General features: G+C 44.1%; 1 protein-coding gene across 5 annotated transcripts in view; it reads left to right on the top strand.

Moving 5' to 3' along the window:
- Positions 1-16,916, top strand: part of LOC121572028 (collagen alpha-1(XVI) chain) — a 158,726-nt gene that overhangs the window by 88,499 nt on the left and 53,311 nt on the right. For all 5 annotated transcript variants that reach the window (XM_045222001.1, XM_045222003.1, XM_045222004.1 and 2 more), the window contains exons 18-34: positions 4,553-4,591; positions 4,759-4,803; positions 5,888-5,923; positions 6,484-6,606; positions 6,775-6,810; positions 7,303-7,464; positions 7,803-7,847; positions 8,046-8,081; positions 8,291-8,344; positions 8,449-8,499; positions 8,600-8,743; positions 9,249-9,284; positions 10,481-10,588; positions 11,210-11,332; positions 11,528-11,581; positions 15,375-15,416; positions 16,149-16,184. In XM_045222001.1, the coding sequence (XP_045077936.1) occupies positions 4,553-4,591; positions 4,759-4,803; positions 5,888-5,923; positions 6,484-6,606; positions 6,775-6,810; positions 7,303-7,464; positions 7,803-7,847; positions 8,046-8,081; positions 8,291-8,344; positions 8,449-8,499; positions 8,600-8,743; positions 9,249-9,284; positions 10,481-10,588; positions 11,210-11,332; positions 11,528-11,581; positions 15,375-15,416; positions 16,149-16,184 (1,170 nt within the window). The remainder of the gene's footprint in view (positions 1-4,552; positions 4,592-4,758; positions 4,804-5,887; positions 5,924-6,483; positions 6,607-6,774; positions 6,811-7,302; positions 7,465-7,802; positions 7,848-8,045; positions 8,082-8,290; positions 8,345-8,448; positions 8,500-8,599; positions 8,744-9,248; positions 9,285-10,480; positions 10,589-11,209; positions 11,333-11,527; positions 11,582-15,374; positions 15,417-16,148; positions 16,185-16,916) is intronic.

Below are 16,916 nucleotides of genomic sequence, written 5' to 3' on the forward strand. Positions count from 1 at the left end.
GGAGCCAGTGGGTTTGACGACGAACATGTAGTGAGGACCAGCCAACAAGAGCGTACAGGTCACAGTGGTGGGTAGTGTATGGGGCTTTGGAGACAAAACGGATGGCACTGTGATAGACTACATCCAATTTGCTGAGTAGAGTGTTGGAGGCTATTTTGTAAATGACATCGCGAAGTCAAGGATCGGTAGGATAGTCAGTTTTACGAGGGCATGTTTGGCAGCATGAGTGAAGGAGGCTTTGTTGCGAAATAGGAAGCCGATTCTAGATTTAACTTTGGATTGGAGATTCTTTATGTGAGTCTGGAAGTTGAGTTTACAGTCTAACCAGACACCTAGGTATTTGTAGTTGTCCACATACTCTAGGTCAGACCCGTCGAGAGTAGTGATTCTAGTCAGGTGGGCGGGTGCCAGCAGCGTTCGATTGAAAAGCATGCATTTAGTTTTACTAGTGTTTAAGAGCAGTTGGAGGCTACTGAAGGATTGTTGTATGGCATTGAAGCTCGTTTGGAGGTTTGTTAACACAGTGTCCAATGAAGGGCCAGATGTATACAAAATGGTGTCGTCTGCGTAGAGGTGGATCTGAGAGTCACCAGCAGCAAGAGCGACATCATTGATATACACGGAGAAAAGTGTCGGCCCAAGAATTGAACCCTGTGGCACCCCCATAGAGACTGCCATAGGTCCAGACAACAGGCCCTCCGATTTGACACACTGAACTCTATCTGAGAAGTAGTTGGTGAACCAGGCGAGGCAGTCATTTGAGAAACCAAGGCTATTTAGTCTGCCAATAAGAATGCGGTGGTTGACAGAGTCGAAAGCCTTGGCCAGGTCGATGAAGACGGCTGCACAGTACTGTCTATTATCAATCGCGGTTATAATATCGTTTATGACCTTGAGCGTGGCTGAAGTGCACCCGTGACCAGCTCGGAAACCGGATTGCATAGCGGAGAAGGTACGGTGGTATTCGAAATGGTCGGTGATCTGTTTGTTAACTTGGCTTTCAAATACTTTCGAAAGGCAGGGCAGGATGGATATAGGTCTGTAGCAGTTTGGATCTAGAGTGTCACCCCTTTGAAGAGGGGGGATGACCGCGGCAGCTTTCCAATCTCTGGGGATCTCAGACGTTATGAAAGAGAGGTTGAACAGACTAGTAATAGGGGTTGCGACAATTTCGGCGGCTAGTTTTAGAAAGAAAGGGTCCAGATTGTCTAGCCCAGCTGATTTGTAGGGGGTCCAGATTTTGCAGCGCTTTCAAAATCAGCTGTCTGAATTCGTGTGAAGGAGAAGCGGGGGGGGGGCATGGGCAAGTTTCAGCAGAGGGTGCAGAGTTGGTGGCCGGGTTAGTGGTAGCCAGATGGAAAGCATGGCCAGCTGTAGCAAAATGCTTGTTGAAATTCTCGATTATTGTAGATTTATCGGTGGTGATAGTGTTTCCTAGCCTCAGTGCAGTGGGCAGCTGGGAGGAAGTGCTCTTATTCTCCATGGACTTTACAGTGTCCCAAAACTTTTTGGAGTTAGTGCTACAGGATGCAAATTTCTGTTTGAAAAAGTTAGCCTTTGCTTTCCTGACTGCTTGTGTATATTGGTTCCTAACTTCCCTGAAAAGTTGCATATCGCGGGGGCTATTTGATGCTAATGCTGTACGCCACAGGATGTTTTTGTGCTGGTCAAGGGCAGTCAAGTCTGAGGAGAACCAGGGGCTATATCGGTTCTTAGTTCTGTATTTTTTGAATTGGGCATGTTTATTTAAGATTGAGAGGAAATTACTTTTAAGGAACAACCAGGCATCCTCTACTGACGGAATGAGATCTATATCCATCCAGGATACCTGGGCCAGGTCAATTAGGAAGGCATGCTCCTTAAAGTGTTTTAGGGAGCGTTTGACAGTGATGAGGGGTGGTCGTTTGACCGCGGACCCGTTACGGACGCAGGCAATAAGGCAGTGATCGCTGAGATCCTGGTTGAAGACAGCTGAGGTGTATTTAGAGGGTATGTTAGTCAGGATGATATCTATGAGGGTACCCATGTTTACGGATTTAGGGTTGTACCTGGTAGGTTCGTTGATAATTTGCGTGAGGTTGAGGGCATCTAGCTTGGATTGTAGGATGGCTGGGGTATTAAGCATATCCCAATTTAGGTCACCAAGCAGTACAAACTCTGAGGATAAATGGGGGCAATCAATTCACATATGGTGTCCAGGGCACAGCTGGGGGCTGAGGGGGGTCTGTAGCAAGCGGCAACAGTGAGAGACTTATTTCTGGAAAGGTGGATTTTTAGAAGTAGAAGCTCAAACTGTTTGGGCACAGACCTGGATAGTATGATAGAGCTCTGCAGGCTATCTCTACAGTAGATTGCAACTCCACCCCCTTTGGCAGTTCTATCTAGACGGAAAATGTTATAGTTGGGGATGGAAATTTCAGAATTTTTGGTGGCCTTCCTGAGCCAGGATTCAGACACTGCTAGAATATCAGGGTTGGCAGAGTGTGCTAACGCAGTGAATAACTCAAACTTAGGAAGTAGACTTCTGATATTTATGTGCAAGAAACCAAGACTTTTGCGATTACAGAAGTCATCAAATGATAGCGCCTGGGGAGTAGGAGTGATACTGAGGGCTGCAGGGCCTGGGTTAGCCTCTACATCACCAGAGGAACAGAGGAGGACTAGAATAAGGATACGGCTAAAGGCTTTAAGAACTGGTCTTCTAGTGCGTTGGGTACATAGAATAAAGGGGGCAGATTTCCGGGTGTTATAGAAAAGATTCAGGGCATTATGTACAGACAAGGATATGGAAGGATATGAGTAAAGTGGAGGTAAACCTAAGCGTTGGGTAACAATGAAAGAGATAGCATCACTGGAGGCATCAATTGAGTCGGTCTCCGCGTGTATAGGGGAGGGGCAAAGGAGCTATCTAAGGCAGGTTTAGCTAGGCTGGGGGTCTACAGTGATATAGTAAAATTAGAAATAACCGAAACAACAATAAACTAACCATGTTTGGGCTGAGGCTAAACATAAACAGGATGTAGTACCGTAAAAGGAACAGTCCAGCAGACATCAGCTGTATAGCTGAGTTATCATAAGGTCCGGTGGTAAACTAGTGAGTAAGAGGCCACGGCTAGCGTGTGCTAGCGGGCGGGGCTAGCAGATGGATGGAATCTTCGTGGTTAACGTCGTAACCACATCAGACGATTTCGTCGGCAGACCAGTCGTGTAGGATCGGCGGGGCTCCGTGTCAACACTAGGTGGTCCCGTCCGGTTGACAGAGAGGTAGATAGCCGGGAGATGGGCCTAGCTCAGGATGATTAGCCAGACCACAGCGTCCGTTTTGTTGTAGCTAGCTGATAGCGATGAATCCGGAGTTAAAGGTCCAGTGATTCAGTGATTCCGGCGGAAAAACTGATGTGTTCTGGGTCGATAACGCGCTGTGCAGACTGGCCGAATATCCGGTGATTAATGTCCAGTGATTAAAATTAATCCCAGAAAAAATCCAATGTTCTGGGTGAAATACCGCTAGCTGAGGCTAATAGCAAGTAGCTAGTTAGCTGGCTAGCTGGCTAGCTAGTTTCAACTGGAGATTCTAGATTCTAGATAAAGGTAAGTCAATAATAGAATCCGTTCCACATTGAGTGAGGCGGGTTGCAGGAAAGTATATTTTGTAGAAGGATGAAAAGTCTGATATGGAAATATGTACGAAAAATACAGAAAAATAGGGTATTTACAGGCTATTTACAGACATACGATAAAAACAAAACTGCACTACTACGCCATCTTGGATTTTAGTATCACTCTGTATGCAGAAGTGATTATGATATTAAGACAAACTTATAGAATATAAAACATTTAGAAATCCACCTCTAACACATCTTAGAGCAGACACAGTGTGTTGCCCTTGACTGAAGCCAATAAGCTTCTTAGAGCAGACACAGTGTGTTGCCCTTGACTGAAGCCAATAAGCTTCTTAGAGCAGACACAGTGTGTTGCCCTTGACTGAAGCCAATACGCTTCTTAGAGCAGACACAGTGTGTTGCCCTTGACTGAAGCTAAGAAGCTTCTTAGAGCAGACACAGTGTGTTGCCCTTGACTGAAGCTAAGAAGCTTCTTAGAGCAGACACAGTGTGTTGCCCTTGACTGAAGCCAATACGCTTCTTAGAGCAGACACAGTGTGTTGCCCTTGACTGAAGCTAAGAAGCTTCTTAGAGCAGACACAGTGTGTTGCCCTTGACTGAAGCTAAGAAGCTTCTTAGAGCAGACACAGTGTGTTGCCCTTGACTGAAGCCAATACGCTTCTTAGAGCAGACACAGTGTGTTGCCCTTGACTGAAGCTAAGAAGCTTCTTAGAGCAGACACAGTGTGTTGCCCTTGACTGAAGCTAAGAAGCTTCTTAGAGCAGACACAGTGTGTTGCCCTTGACTGAAGCTAAGAAGCTTCTTAGAGCAGACACAGTGTGTGAGTGCGTCTGTTCTTGTTTGGCTCTGGTAGACAGAGAAAGTGAGACACAGTTAGAGAGAGGGATAGTTGCTCAGCACTCTTTTTTAATGTTTTGTTTTGTTCCTAGGGCATCCCAGGAGGACCACCTGGATCGAATGGAGCCAAGGTAAAACATTTAAATCCTACTTCGAAGGCTGCAGTATGTAGTCTGCATACAATGAAGTATACAGACTACATTGTTTAATAGGAAAACATCCCTCAACAATGTACATTTCTGGAATGTTACAACTGTTGGAATGGTTACTATGTCCTGTTCCTCTATTGCTGTCCCAGGGGGATTCTGGGACACCAGGGAAAGATGGAGAGCCAGGAGATCCTGTGAGTACAGGATGCGTTCAGACCACGGTTTTGTATTTCAGTCGGTTAGTCATGTTAGTCTTTTTACATATTTAGCAGACGCTCTTATCCAGAGCAACTTACAGGAGCAATTAGGGTTAAGTGCCTTGCTCAAGGGCACATCGACAGATTTTTCATCTAGTCGGCTCGGGGATTGGAACCAGCGACCTTTCAGTTACTGGCACAACGCTCTTAACCACTAAGCTACCTGCCACCCCATGACTGACTGTTAGTCATGTTAATCAGATAGTCATGTTAATCAGATAGTAATGTTAATCAGATAGACATGTTAGTCAGAAAGTCATGTTAGGCAGATAGTCATGATATTCATGTAAATTGTGATAGTCATGTTAGTCAGTTTAGTAATTTAGTCATGTTAATCATGATAGGCATGTTAGTCATTATAGTCAGTTAGGCATGTTAGTTTGATAGTTAGCTAGACATGTAAGTTGTGTTACTCAGCAAGTTGTGTAAGTTGTGTTAGTCCGTTAGTCATGATATTCTGTTAGTTATAATAATAATATGCCATTTAGCAGACGCATTTATCCAAAGCGACTTACAGTCATGTGTGCATACATTTTTATGTATGGGTGGTCCCGGGGATCGAACCTGCTACCCTGGCGTTACAAGCGCCATGCTCTACCAATTGAGCTACAGAGGACCATTCAGTTAGTCATGTTAGTTATGTGGTCCTCTGTAGCTCAATTGGTAGAGCATGGTGCTTGTAACACCAGGGTAGTGTGTTCGATCCCCGGGACCACCCATACGTAAAAATGCATGCACACATGACTGTAAGTCGCTTTGGATAAAAGTGTCTGCTAAATGGCTTATTGTTATGATAGGCACTGAATTATGTTAGTCATGATAGTATGTTAGTTTGTGAGTTATGTTAGTCATGTTAGTTATGATAGTCAGTTTGTCTGTGATTTATGTTAGTCATGTCAATCATGATAGTCAGTTAGTCTGTGAGTTATGTTAGTCAGTTAGTCATGTTAGTCAGTGTGTCATTTCAAACCTCATCATCAGTATCTTGCTCGACTATAATGTATAGCTGTTGTGTTTTCAGGGTCCTAGGGGCCCTGGTGGCAGTAAAGGAAATAAGGTGACTTAACCCTCAGTGTCCTGGCTTGAATGATCTTGATTTTCTCTCTAACTATCTGTATATATTTGACTTGTTGGTGAGTGTATGTATGCTTCTCTAGATATATGGGTTTGTGTTTCTACATCTGTCACTGTTTGTGTTTCTACATCTGTGACTGTTTTTGTTTCTACATCTGTGACTGTTTGTGTTTCTACATCTGTGACTGTTTGTGTTTCTACATCTGTGGCTGTTTGTGTTTCTACATCTGTGGGTTTGTTTTTCTACATCTGTGACTGTTTCTGTTTCTACATCTGTGACAGTTTTTGTTTCTACATCTGTGACTGTTTGTGTTTCTACATCTGTGGCTGTTTGTGTTTCTACATCTGTGGGTTTGTTTTCTACATCTGTGACTGTTTGTGTTTCTACATCTGTGACTGTTTGTGTTTCTGCATCTGTGACTGTTTGTGTTTCTACATCTGTGGGTTTGTGTTTCTACATCTGTGGGTTTGTGTCTCTACATCTGTGGGTTTGTATCTCTACATCTGTGACTCTGTCTTTTATTCTGTGTGTCTGTCTCACAGGGTGACCCGTGTGAGGTGTGTCCCGTCCTATCTGAAGATCTGGGCAACACTGTGGCCCTCCAGGGGAAGACAGGGCCCAAAGGAGAGCCTGGGGTCCCTGGGATAGGAGACCCTGGCCTCCCGGTGAGACATATAGCACCCCTAACTCTTAACCTTTGACCTTTAAAGGTGCACAATATAGTCATCAAGGGATTCAGAAAAGCATGCTCATTTATAGTTAGAAATAATAATGATCTAATCTTCCTCTGCTCTTCTCTTCTCCCTCCATCTCATCTCTTTTCTATTCATCAGGGTCTTCAAGGAGCAGATGGGAAGGCGGGAGAGAAGGTACAGAGTTCCTTTAAATCTCATGTTTCATTCATGTGCTGTGAGAAAGGTGGTTATCACTCTCACTCTGTTTGGACACCACATTAGATATACCGGTAGTTGAATAACTGATCTGTTTGGACACCACATTAGACTAACTGATCTGTTTGGACACCACATTAGACTGACTGATCTGTTTGGACACCACATTAAATTGATCTGTTTGGACACCACATTAGACTAACTGATCTGTTTGGACACCACATTAAACTGATCTGTTTAGACACCACATTAAACTGATCTGTTTAGACACCACATTACACTGATCTTGTTAGACACCACATTACACTGATCTGTTTGGACACCACATTAAACTGATCTGTTTGGACACCACACTAAACTGATCTGTTTGGACACCACTTTAGACGCTACACCTTAAAGGAAACATGCCTATTAGTGGGTGTTATCACTAATCTGACTCCCTGTGATGATATGTGTCTGTGTGCTTGGTAGGGAGAGGTGGGGTCGGATGGGGTCAAAGGGGAAAAGGGTGACGCGTGTGGTGTGTGCCCCACCCTGGGTGAAATACCTGGTGCCAACATGGTTGCTATGACACAACATCTGACACTCAAAGGAGAGAAAGGAGAACCTGGGTTGGGACAGAAGGGAGAACAGGTGAATGTGTGTTTTTTGGAAATTAATGTCTGTGTGTAAGTGTGTGTTGTGTTGTGTGTGTCACAGGAGGTTGGTGGCACCTTAATTGGGGAGGACGGGCCTTGTGGTAATGGCTGGACCGGAATAGGTGGAATAGCTTCAAATACATCAAACACATGGTTTCCAGGTGTTTGATGCCATTCCGTTTGCTCCGTTCCGGACATTATTATGAGCCGTCCTCCCCTCAGCAGCCTCCAATGGTGTATGTGTGTGTTTGTTTGTTTGTTTGTACCTGTGTTGTTCCTGTTTCTGTGTATCTGACCCGGAAGTAACTCCTCCACTCTGTTGGTGCTGTACAGGGGGAGTCTGGACTCATTGGCCTGGCAGGGCTAAGAGGGGAAAAGGTGTGTACTGAGTAAGGTTTTAAGTAGGGCACAGGAGGTTTGACATAGTTCCTGAAGGTTCCTTTATACATAAGAGACTGATGGAATAAATGTCTTTATGTATCTTACCCATTAAAACAACCCTCTTACTAGAATATTGATTTAGTTCAAAAGCAATTTGTACAGTTCTGTTGACATTACAGTTTCTCTTGTTTCCAGGGTAACGCTGGTGGCAAAGGAGCTGACGGTAAAGCGGTGAGTGTAGACGTTTCCATTTAAGAGTGATTTCACTAGACTATTTTCAGTGACAGATAGTTTTATCAACATTCTTTATATTCACAGTTGTCACCCGTTATGATAAAATGCTTTCCAGAAATTACTGATGCAGAAATGATTTCAGTTGACGGTTGCAAGGCTCTTTGAAGACAAAGTGATGACATGTACTGTAACTATTTATCTGTTAGGGCAAAGCTGGACCCAGAGGACCTAGTGGCAAGGATGGACTGAAGGGGATAAAGGTGAGAGGGTGGAGCTAACAGACACTACATCTAAAACTGGGTGATGTCACCATGTTGTGTTGTGTTAGAGTGTGTTATATTGTGTCATTTGATTCTTTTGACAGGGAGATGCAGGGATTCCTGGTCTGGGAACTCCAGGTCCTAAGGGAGAGAAGGTGAAGTGTGTGTGCATGCATGTCTATTTGTGTGTCCACGCAGGTGTGCGTGAGAGTTTTGCCACCCGTCCTAACCCAGTGTGTCTCCCCTCTACCCCAGGGTGCATCGTGTGAGGTGTGCCAGTCTTCTCCCTCAGAGGTGGGCAGTGGGACGTCCATTGTCAAGCTGCCAGCAGGTACGCCAGGTGAACCTGGCCTTCCAGGGCCTCCCGGGCTTCCAGGAGTGGGTGCCGATGGCAAACAGGTGAGACCGCTCTACCTGAAGGGAAGAGAGTTGCAACAGGCCTCTCTGCTTACTTCATTAACCAGATTTGCATAAGTTTGACAATGCTTGTTTAGCATGACCAAGCCAACAACATACACATGCGTCTGTCAAACCTACTAAAAAAAACGACCTGACTGTTGTTCAGTGTATACCTGCATCTTCAAAATGGAACAGCCAGGTCATGACATATGCAGGTAATCCCCCACCTACCACAGGATACGCCGAAGTGAACTATACATCTCAATTACATGGAAAACTACTGTTTCACACAGCTTAATTACATGGTGTGTGCCTCTGTGGTTAGCACTGTGTCAACAGGGCTTTATATCTGAATGGGTAGAGGCTTGAACAGTCGTGTGTGTGTGTGTGTGTGTGTGTGTGTGTGTGTGTGTGTGTGTGTGTGTGTGTGTGTGTGTGTGTGTGTACTATTATAGGCGGTTATAACTCTCACTCTCTATCTGTCTTCTCCTGTCTCTTTCCACAGGGTGTGCCAGGTCTTGATGGTCTAAGGGGAGTGAAGGTCAGTTCTTTATGACAGGTTACTCTTTGTAAAAGTCTCTGAATAGCATTAATTTTTGCTGCAGTGGTCTAAATCAGGGTCACACAGAGTGTTTCTTGGTAGTCTTAACAATACTACTTTCAAACAAAAGTATACACCTCACGCACATGCTTATGGAATTAAAAAAGGGACAGTAATGTATTCATTCTCAGCTGGATGGTCAGGAAATGTGATGGAGAAATGAGTCCACCTTAAATGAACTTTAGGTCCCCGGAAGGTTTCGTCCACCTTAAATAACCATAGCTGGGAAGTCTAAATGTAGGCCCTCTGAGGAGTCATTCAGACCGTCTTAAGTAACGTTGAATCTTTAGCACACACTGATGTTACCTGAACGAAGACAGGCAGCAATACAATTCAGGAATCTGGTATCACAAACCCAGATTAACCTCTACGGTTGAGCTAACGTGCTGTCTCTGGCTCCACACCCACCCCGCTCGGCCATCTAGATGTGTGAAAGTTAGTGTATAAGCTAATGATCCATCACGTATGACATTCCTGGGACTGTGTAAACTTAAATTTTGTATTACCATATCATTTTTGCATGTTCTCTATAGTTATGACCAATTCGGCACATTTGGGCAGACTTCTTACAAAATAGTCCAGTGTTGCAATGCTTCACTGGATCAATCTGAAACTTTGCACACACACTGCTAAATTGTGCCTAAACCGCAATATTATATTGTGGCCTTTCTCTTGCATTTCAAAGATGATACAATTTTAAAAAAGAACACTTATGTTTTTTTGTTTGTATTATCTTTTACCAGATCTAATATGTTATATTCTCTTACATTAATTTCACATGTCCACAAACTTCCAAGTGTTTCATTTCAAATGGTATCAGGAATATGCATATCCTTGCTTCTGGTCCTGAGCTACAGGCAGTTAGATTTGGGTATGTCATTTTAGGCAAAATTGAAAAAGGGTCAGATTCTTAAGAGGTTAAACCTATTACTGGGTTTAGGTACTTGTTTAATTCAGACTAATTATAATTTGATGAAGCTTCATGCATTGTAATCAGTAACCTTGAACTATTATCCTGGATTGTTGTTAAATCAATCTTCATTTATTCATGTCTAAGTACAAGTCACAGACCAGATCCATGTTATTGATTACAATGCATTGTTTTTATTGACAACGTCATGTGTCTCTGTTGCTAGGGAGACCAGGGTGAGCAAGGAGACCAAGGATTGGCCGGAACCCATGGAACCCCGGGCCTGCCTGGAGAGCCTGGTCGGGATGGACTAACTGGACTGAAGGGAGAGAAGGTATGGAACAACCAACCAACCAACCTATCAATGAGTCAGTCTGGCTGGCTGTCTGGCTGTGTAGCTGGGATGGCTGGCTGGCTCTCAGTCTGGCTGGCTGTCTGGCTGTGTAGCTGGGATGGCTGGCTGGCTCTCAGTCTGGCTGGCTGTCTGACTGTGTAGCTGGGATGGCTGGCTGGCTCTCAGTCTGGCTGGCTGTCTGGCTGTGTAGCTGGGATGGCTGGCTGGCTCTCTGTCTGTCTGTCTGTCTGTCTGTCTGTCTGTCTGTCTGTCTGTCTGTCTGTCTATTTAACTAAGTCACTCACTTACTATGTAACAAATGAATTCACTATCTAACTAATGAACTACCTCACTAACTAACTAACTAACTAACTACCTCACTAACTAACTGACTAACTAACTAACTAACTAACTAACTAACTAACTTACTAGTCCCGTGCAGCTCAGTTGGTAGAGCATGGCGCTTGCAACACCATGGTTGTGGGTTCAATTCCCATGGGGGACCAGTATGAAAAAATTTACAAACTCGCTCTGGATAAGAGTGTCTGCTTAATGACAAGAATTTAAATGTAACTAACTAACGCTGACATTTCTCTTTCTGTGTGTTGTATCCTTCACCAGGGAGATGCGTGTGAGAGCTGTGTGCCTGTCTCTGGGGGACATGTGGGTGTAGGAGGGGTGCTGGGAGCCAAGGGTGAGAGGGGCAACCCCGGACCCCCAGGAGAGGGGACCGCAGGGAAACACGTGAGTCTGTCTCAATTTGACCCTGGTGTATCACTTCTTTTTGTGTGTGTGTGTGCCTACTATTGATATGCATGCTGAAATATAATATCTTCTTCTTTCTTCTCTTTCTTCCTCTTCTCTCTCTCTCTCTCTCTCTCTCTCTCTCTCTCTCTCTCTCTCTCTCTCTCTCTCTCTCTCTCTCTCTCCATCTACCAGGGTAAAGCAGGGCTTCCCGGTGTCCAGGGGCCTGTTGGACCTAAAGGAAGCCAGGTAGGACGTGTGAGGTTGGTGAGGTGTTGTAATTGTAGTTAATCAGTAACTGACTCAGTGTGTGTGTCTGTGAGGTTGATGAGGTGTTGTAGTTGTAGTTAATCAGCAACTGACTCAGTGTGTGTGTCTGTGAGGTTGGTGTGGTGTTGTAGTTGTAGTTAATCAGTAACTGGCTCAGTGTGTGTGTCTGTGAGGTTGGTGAGGTGTTGTAGTTCATCAGTAACTGACTCAGTGTGTGTGTCTGTGAGGTTGGTGAGGTGTTGTACTTGTAGTTAATCAGTAACTGACTCAGTGTGTGTGTCTGTGAGGTTGGTGAGGTGTTGTAGTTCATCAGTAACTGACTCAGTGTGTGTGTCTGTGAGGTTGGTGAGGTGTTGTAGTTGAAGTTCATCAGTAACTGACTCAGTGTGTGTGTCTGTGAGGTTGGTGAGGTGTTGTAGTTGTAGTTAATCAGCAACTGACTAAGTGTGTGTGTCTGTGAGATTGGTGTGGTGTTGTAGTTGTAGTTAATCAGTAACTGACTCAGTGTGTGTGTCTGTGAGGTTGGTGAGGTGTTGTAGTTGTAGTTAATCAGTAACTGACTCAGTGTGTGTGTCTGTGAGGTTGGTGAGGTGTTGTAGTTGTAGTTAATCAGTAACTGACTCAGGGTGTGTGTCTGTGAGGTTGGTGAGGTGTTGTAGTTCATCAGTAACTGACTCAGTGTGTGTGTCTGTGAGGTTTGTGAGGTGTTGTAGTTGTAGTTAATCAGTAACTGACTCAGTGTGTGTGTCTGTTAGGTTGGTGAGGTGTTGTAGCTGTAGTTAATCAGTAACTGACTCAGTGTGTGTGTCTGTGAGGTTGGTGAGGTGTTGTAGTTGTAGTTAATCAGTAACTGACTCAGTGTGTGTGTCTGTGAGATTGGTGTGGTGTTGTAGCTGTAGTTAATCAGTAACTGACTCAGTGTGTGTGTCTGTGAGATTGGTGAGGTTTTGTCGTTGTAGTTAATCAGTAACTGACTCAGTGTGTGTGTCTGTGAGGTTGGTGACGTGTTGTAGTTGTAGTTAATCAGTAACTGACTCAGTGTGTGTGTCTGTGAGATTGGTGTGGTGTTGTAGTTGTAGTTAATCAGTAACTGACTCAGTGTGTGTGTCTGTGAGGTTGGTGAGGTGTTGTAGTTCATCAGTAACTGACTCAGTGTGTGTGTCTGTGAGGTTGGTGAGGTGTTGTAGTTGAAGTTCATCAGTAACTGACTCAGTGTGTGTGTCTGTGAGGTTGGTGAGGTGTTGTAGTTGTAGTTAATCAGCAACTGACTCAGTGTGTGTGTCTGTGAGATTGGTGATGTTTTGTCGTTGTAGTTCATCAGTAACTGACTCAGTGTGTGTGTCTGTGAGGTTGGTGAGGTGTTGTAGCTGTAGTTAATCAGTAACTGACTCAGTGTGTGTGTCTGTGAAGTTGGTGAGGTGTTATAGTTGTAGTTAATCAATAACTGACTCAGTGTGTGTGTCTGTTTTGTTGGTGACGTGTTGTAGTTGTAGTTAATCAGTAACTAACTCAGTGTGTGTGTCTGTGAGGTTGGTGAGGTTTTGTAGTTCATCAGTATCTGACTCAGTGTGTGTGTCTGTGAGGTTGGTGAGGTGTTGTAGTTGTAGTTAATCAGTAACTGACTCAGTGTGTGTGTCTGTTAGGTTGGTGAGGTGTTGTAGTTCATCAGTAACTGACTCAGTGTGTGTGTCTGTGAGGTTGTTGAGGTGTTGTAGTTCATCAGTAACTGACTCAGTGTGTGTGTCTGTGAAGTTGGTGAGGTGTTGTAGTTGTAGTTAATCAGTAACTGACTCAGTGTGTGTGTCTGTGAGGTTGGTGAGGTGTTGTAGTTAATCAGTAACTGACTCAGTGTGTGTGTCTGTGAGGTTGGTGAGGTGTTGTAGTTCATCAGTAACTGACTCAGTGTGTGTGTCTGTGAAGTTGGTGAGGTGTTGTAGTTGTAGTTAATCAGTAACTGACTCAGTGTGTGTGTCTGTGAGGTTGGTGAGGTGTTGTAGCTGTAGTTAATCAGTAACTGACTCAGTGTGTGTGTCGGTGAGGTTGTTGAGGTATTGTAGCTTTAATTCATCAGTAACTGACTCAGTGTGTGTGTCTGTGAGGTTGGTGAGGTGTTGTAGTTCATCAGTAACTGACTCAGTGTGTGTGTCTGTGAGATTGGTGTGGTGTTGTAGTTGTAGTTAATCAGTAACTGACTCAGTGTGTGTGTCTGTGAGGTTGGTGAGGTGTTGTAGTTGTAGTTAATCAGTAACTGACTCAGTGTGTGTGTCTGTGAGGTTGGTGAGGTGTTGTAGCTGTAGTTAATCAGTAACTGACTCAGTGTGTGTGTCTGTTAGGTTGGTGAGGTGTTGTAGTTGTAGTTAATCAGTAACTGACTCAGTGTGTGTGTCTGTGAGGTTGGTGAGGTGTTGTAGTTGTAGTTAATCAGTAACTGACTCAGTGTGTGTGTCTGTGAGGTTGGTGAGGTGTTGTAGTTGTAGTTAATCAGTAACTGACTCAGTGTGTGTGTCTGTGAGGTTGGTGACGTGTTGTAGTTGTAGTTAATCAGTAACTGACTCAGTGTGTGTGTCTGTGAGGTTGGTGAGGTGTTGTAGCTGTAGTTAATCAGTAACTGACTCAGTGTGTGTGTCTGTGAGGTTGGTGAGGTGTTGTAGTTGTAGTTAATCAGTAATTGACTCAGTGTGTGTGTCTGTGAGGTTGGTGAGGTGTTGTAGTTGTAGTTAATCAGTAACTGACTCAGTGTGTGTGTCTGTGAGGTTGGTGAGGTGTTGTAGCTGTAGTTAATCAGTAACTGACTCAGTGTGTGTGTCTCTGAGGTTGGTGAGGTGTTGTAGTTGTAGTTAATCAGTAACTGACTCAGTGTGTGTGTCTGTGAGGTTGGTGAGGTTTTGTCGTTGTAGTTCATCAGTAACTGACTCAGTGTGTGTGTCTGTGAGGTTGGTGAGGTGTTGTAGTTGTAGTTAATCAGTAATTGACTCAGTGTGTGTGTCAGTGAGGTTGGTGAGGTTTTGTAGCTGTAGTTAATCAGTAACTGACTCAGTGTGTGTGTCTGTGAGGTTGGTGAGGTGTTGTAGTTGTAGTTAATCAGTAACTGACTCAGTGTGTGTGTCTGTGAGGTTGGTGAGGTGTTGTAGCTGTAGTTAATCAGTAACTGACTCAGTGTGTGTGTCTGTGAGGTTGGTGAGGTGTTGTAGTTGTAGTTAATCAGTAACTGACTCAGTGTGTGTGTCTGTGAGGTTGGTGAGGTGTTGTAGTTGTAGTTAATCAGTAACTGACTCAGTGTGTGTGTCTCTGAGGTTGGTGAGGTGTTGTAGTTGTAGTTAATCAGTAACTGACTCAGTGTGTGTGTCTGTGAGGTTGGTGAGGTGTTGTAGTTCATCAGTAACTGACTCAGTGTGTGTGTCTGTGAGGTTGGTGAGGTGTTGTAGTTGTAGTTAATCAGTAACTGACTCTGTGTATGTGTCTGTGAGGTCGGTGAGGTGTTGTAGCTGTAGTTAATCAGTAACTGACTCAGTGTGTGTGTCTGTGAGGTTGGTGAGGTGTTGTAGCTGTAGTTAATCAGTAACTGACTCAGTGTGTGTGTCTGTGAGGTTGGTGAGGTGTTGTAGCTCATCAGTAACTGACTCAGTGTGTGTGTCTGTGAGGTTGGTGAGGTGTTGTAGTTCATCAGTAACTGACTCAGTGTGTGTGTGTGTGTGTGTGTGTGTGTGTGTGTGTGTGTGTGTGTGTGTGTGTGTGTGTGTGTGTGTGTGTGTGTCTATGCTGCCCCCTGTAGGGTGACCCAGGAGTTGAAGGAGTGGGCCTCGCAGGACCTCAAGTAAGAACACATTCACTGAGGAGATGGGTCACTCAAAATACTAATACACTTAACTTGGCTGTTGTCTATTGACCTAGACCACGTTTCAACTCATATGTTAGCTATTTAGTTGGTTCAGGTAGCTTCTGTGTACTGATGTTTTCTGTTTTCGGTACTTCCATTTTCATACCATGAATTGTTTCTCACACTGTTCAAAAGAGATGTAGAACAGACAGAGTCTTCTTCACTTGGTTTAATAGAACAGACAGAGTCTTCTTCGCTTGGTTTAGTAGAACAGACAGTCTTCTTCACTTGGTTTAATAGAACAGACAGAGTCTTCTTCACTTGGTTTAATAGAACAGACAGAGTCTTCTTCACTTGGTTTAATAGAACAGAGAGAGTCTTCTTCACTTTGTTTAATAGAACAGACAGTCTTCTTCACTTGGTTTAATAGAACAGACAGAGTCTTCTTCACTTGGTTTAATAGAACAGACAGAGTCTTCTTCACTTGGTTTAATAGAACAGACAATGTCTTCTTCACTTGGTTTAGTAGAACAGACAATGTCTTCTTCACTTGGTTTAGTAGAACAGACAGAGTCATCTTCACTTGGTTTAGTTGAGGTACTGTCTTTGGGAATGTTTGGGATAATGAGAGATGTTATGTTATTCTCTCTCTCTCTCTCTCTCTCTCTCTCTCTCTCTCTCTCTCTCTCTCTCTCTCTCTCTCTCTCTCTCTCTCTCTCTCTGTCTTAGGGAGAAGAAGGACCTAGGGGCCTACCAGGGGTGGCAGTAAGTGTTATTATTCTAATAAAAAATATGACAAAATAATGATTAAATGCATATGAAATATGATTGCCTCTAGTAGGTCAAATGGTTTCTATAGTCTCTTTCTACACTGCTCAAAAAAATAAAGGGAACACTAAAATAACACATCCTAGATCTGAATGAATGAAATAATCTTATTAAATACTTTTTTATTTACATAGTTGAATGTGCTGACAACAAAATCACACAAAAATTATCAATAGAAATCAAATTTATCAACCCATGGAGGTCTGGATTTGGAGTCACCCTCAAAATTAAAGTGGAAAACCACACTACAGGCTGATCCAACTTTGATGTAATGTCCTTAAAACAAGTCAAAATGAGGCTCAGTAGTGTGTGTGGCCTCCACGTGCCTGTATGACCTCCCTACAACGCCTGGGCATGCTCCTGATGAGGTGGTGGATGGTCTCCTGAGGGATCTCCTCCCAGACCTGGACTAAAGCATCCGCCAACTCCTGGACAGTCTGTGGTGCAACGTGGCGTTGGTGGATGGAGCGAGACATGATGTCCCAGATGTGCTCAATTGGATTCAGGTCTGTGGAACGGGCAGGCCAGTCCATAGCATCAATGCCTTCCTCTTGCAGGAACTGCTGACACACTCCAGCCACATGAGGTCTAGCATTGTCTTGCATTAGGAGGAACCCAGGGCCAACCGCACCAGCATATGGTCTCACAAGGGGTCTGAGGATCTCATCT

The sequence above is a fragment of the Coregonus clupeaformis genome, chromosome 8 (genome assembly GCF_020615455.1).
Source record: "Coregonus clupeaformis isolate EN_2021a chromosome 8, ASM2061545v1, whole genome shotgun sequence".
In the NCBI taxonomy this organism is placed as follows: Eukaryota; Metazoa; Chordata; class Actinopteri; order Salmoniformes; family Salmonidae; genus Coregonus; species Coregonus clupeaformis.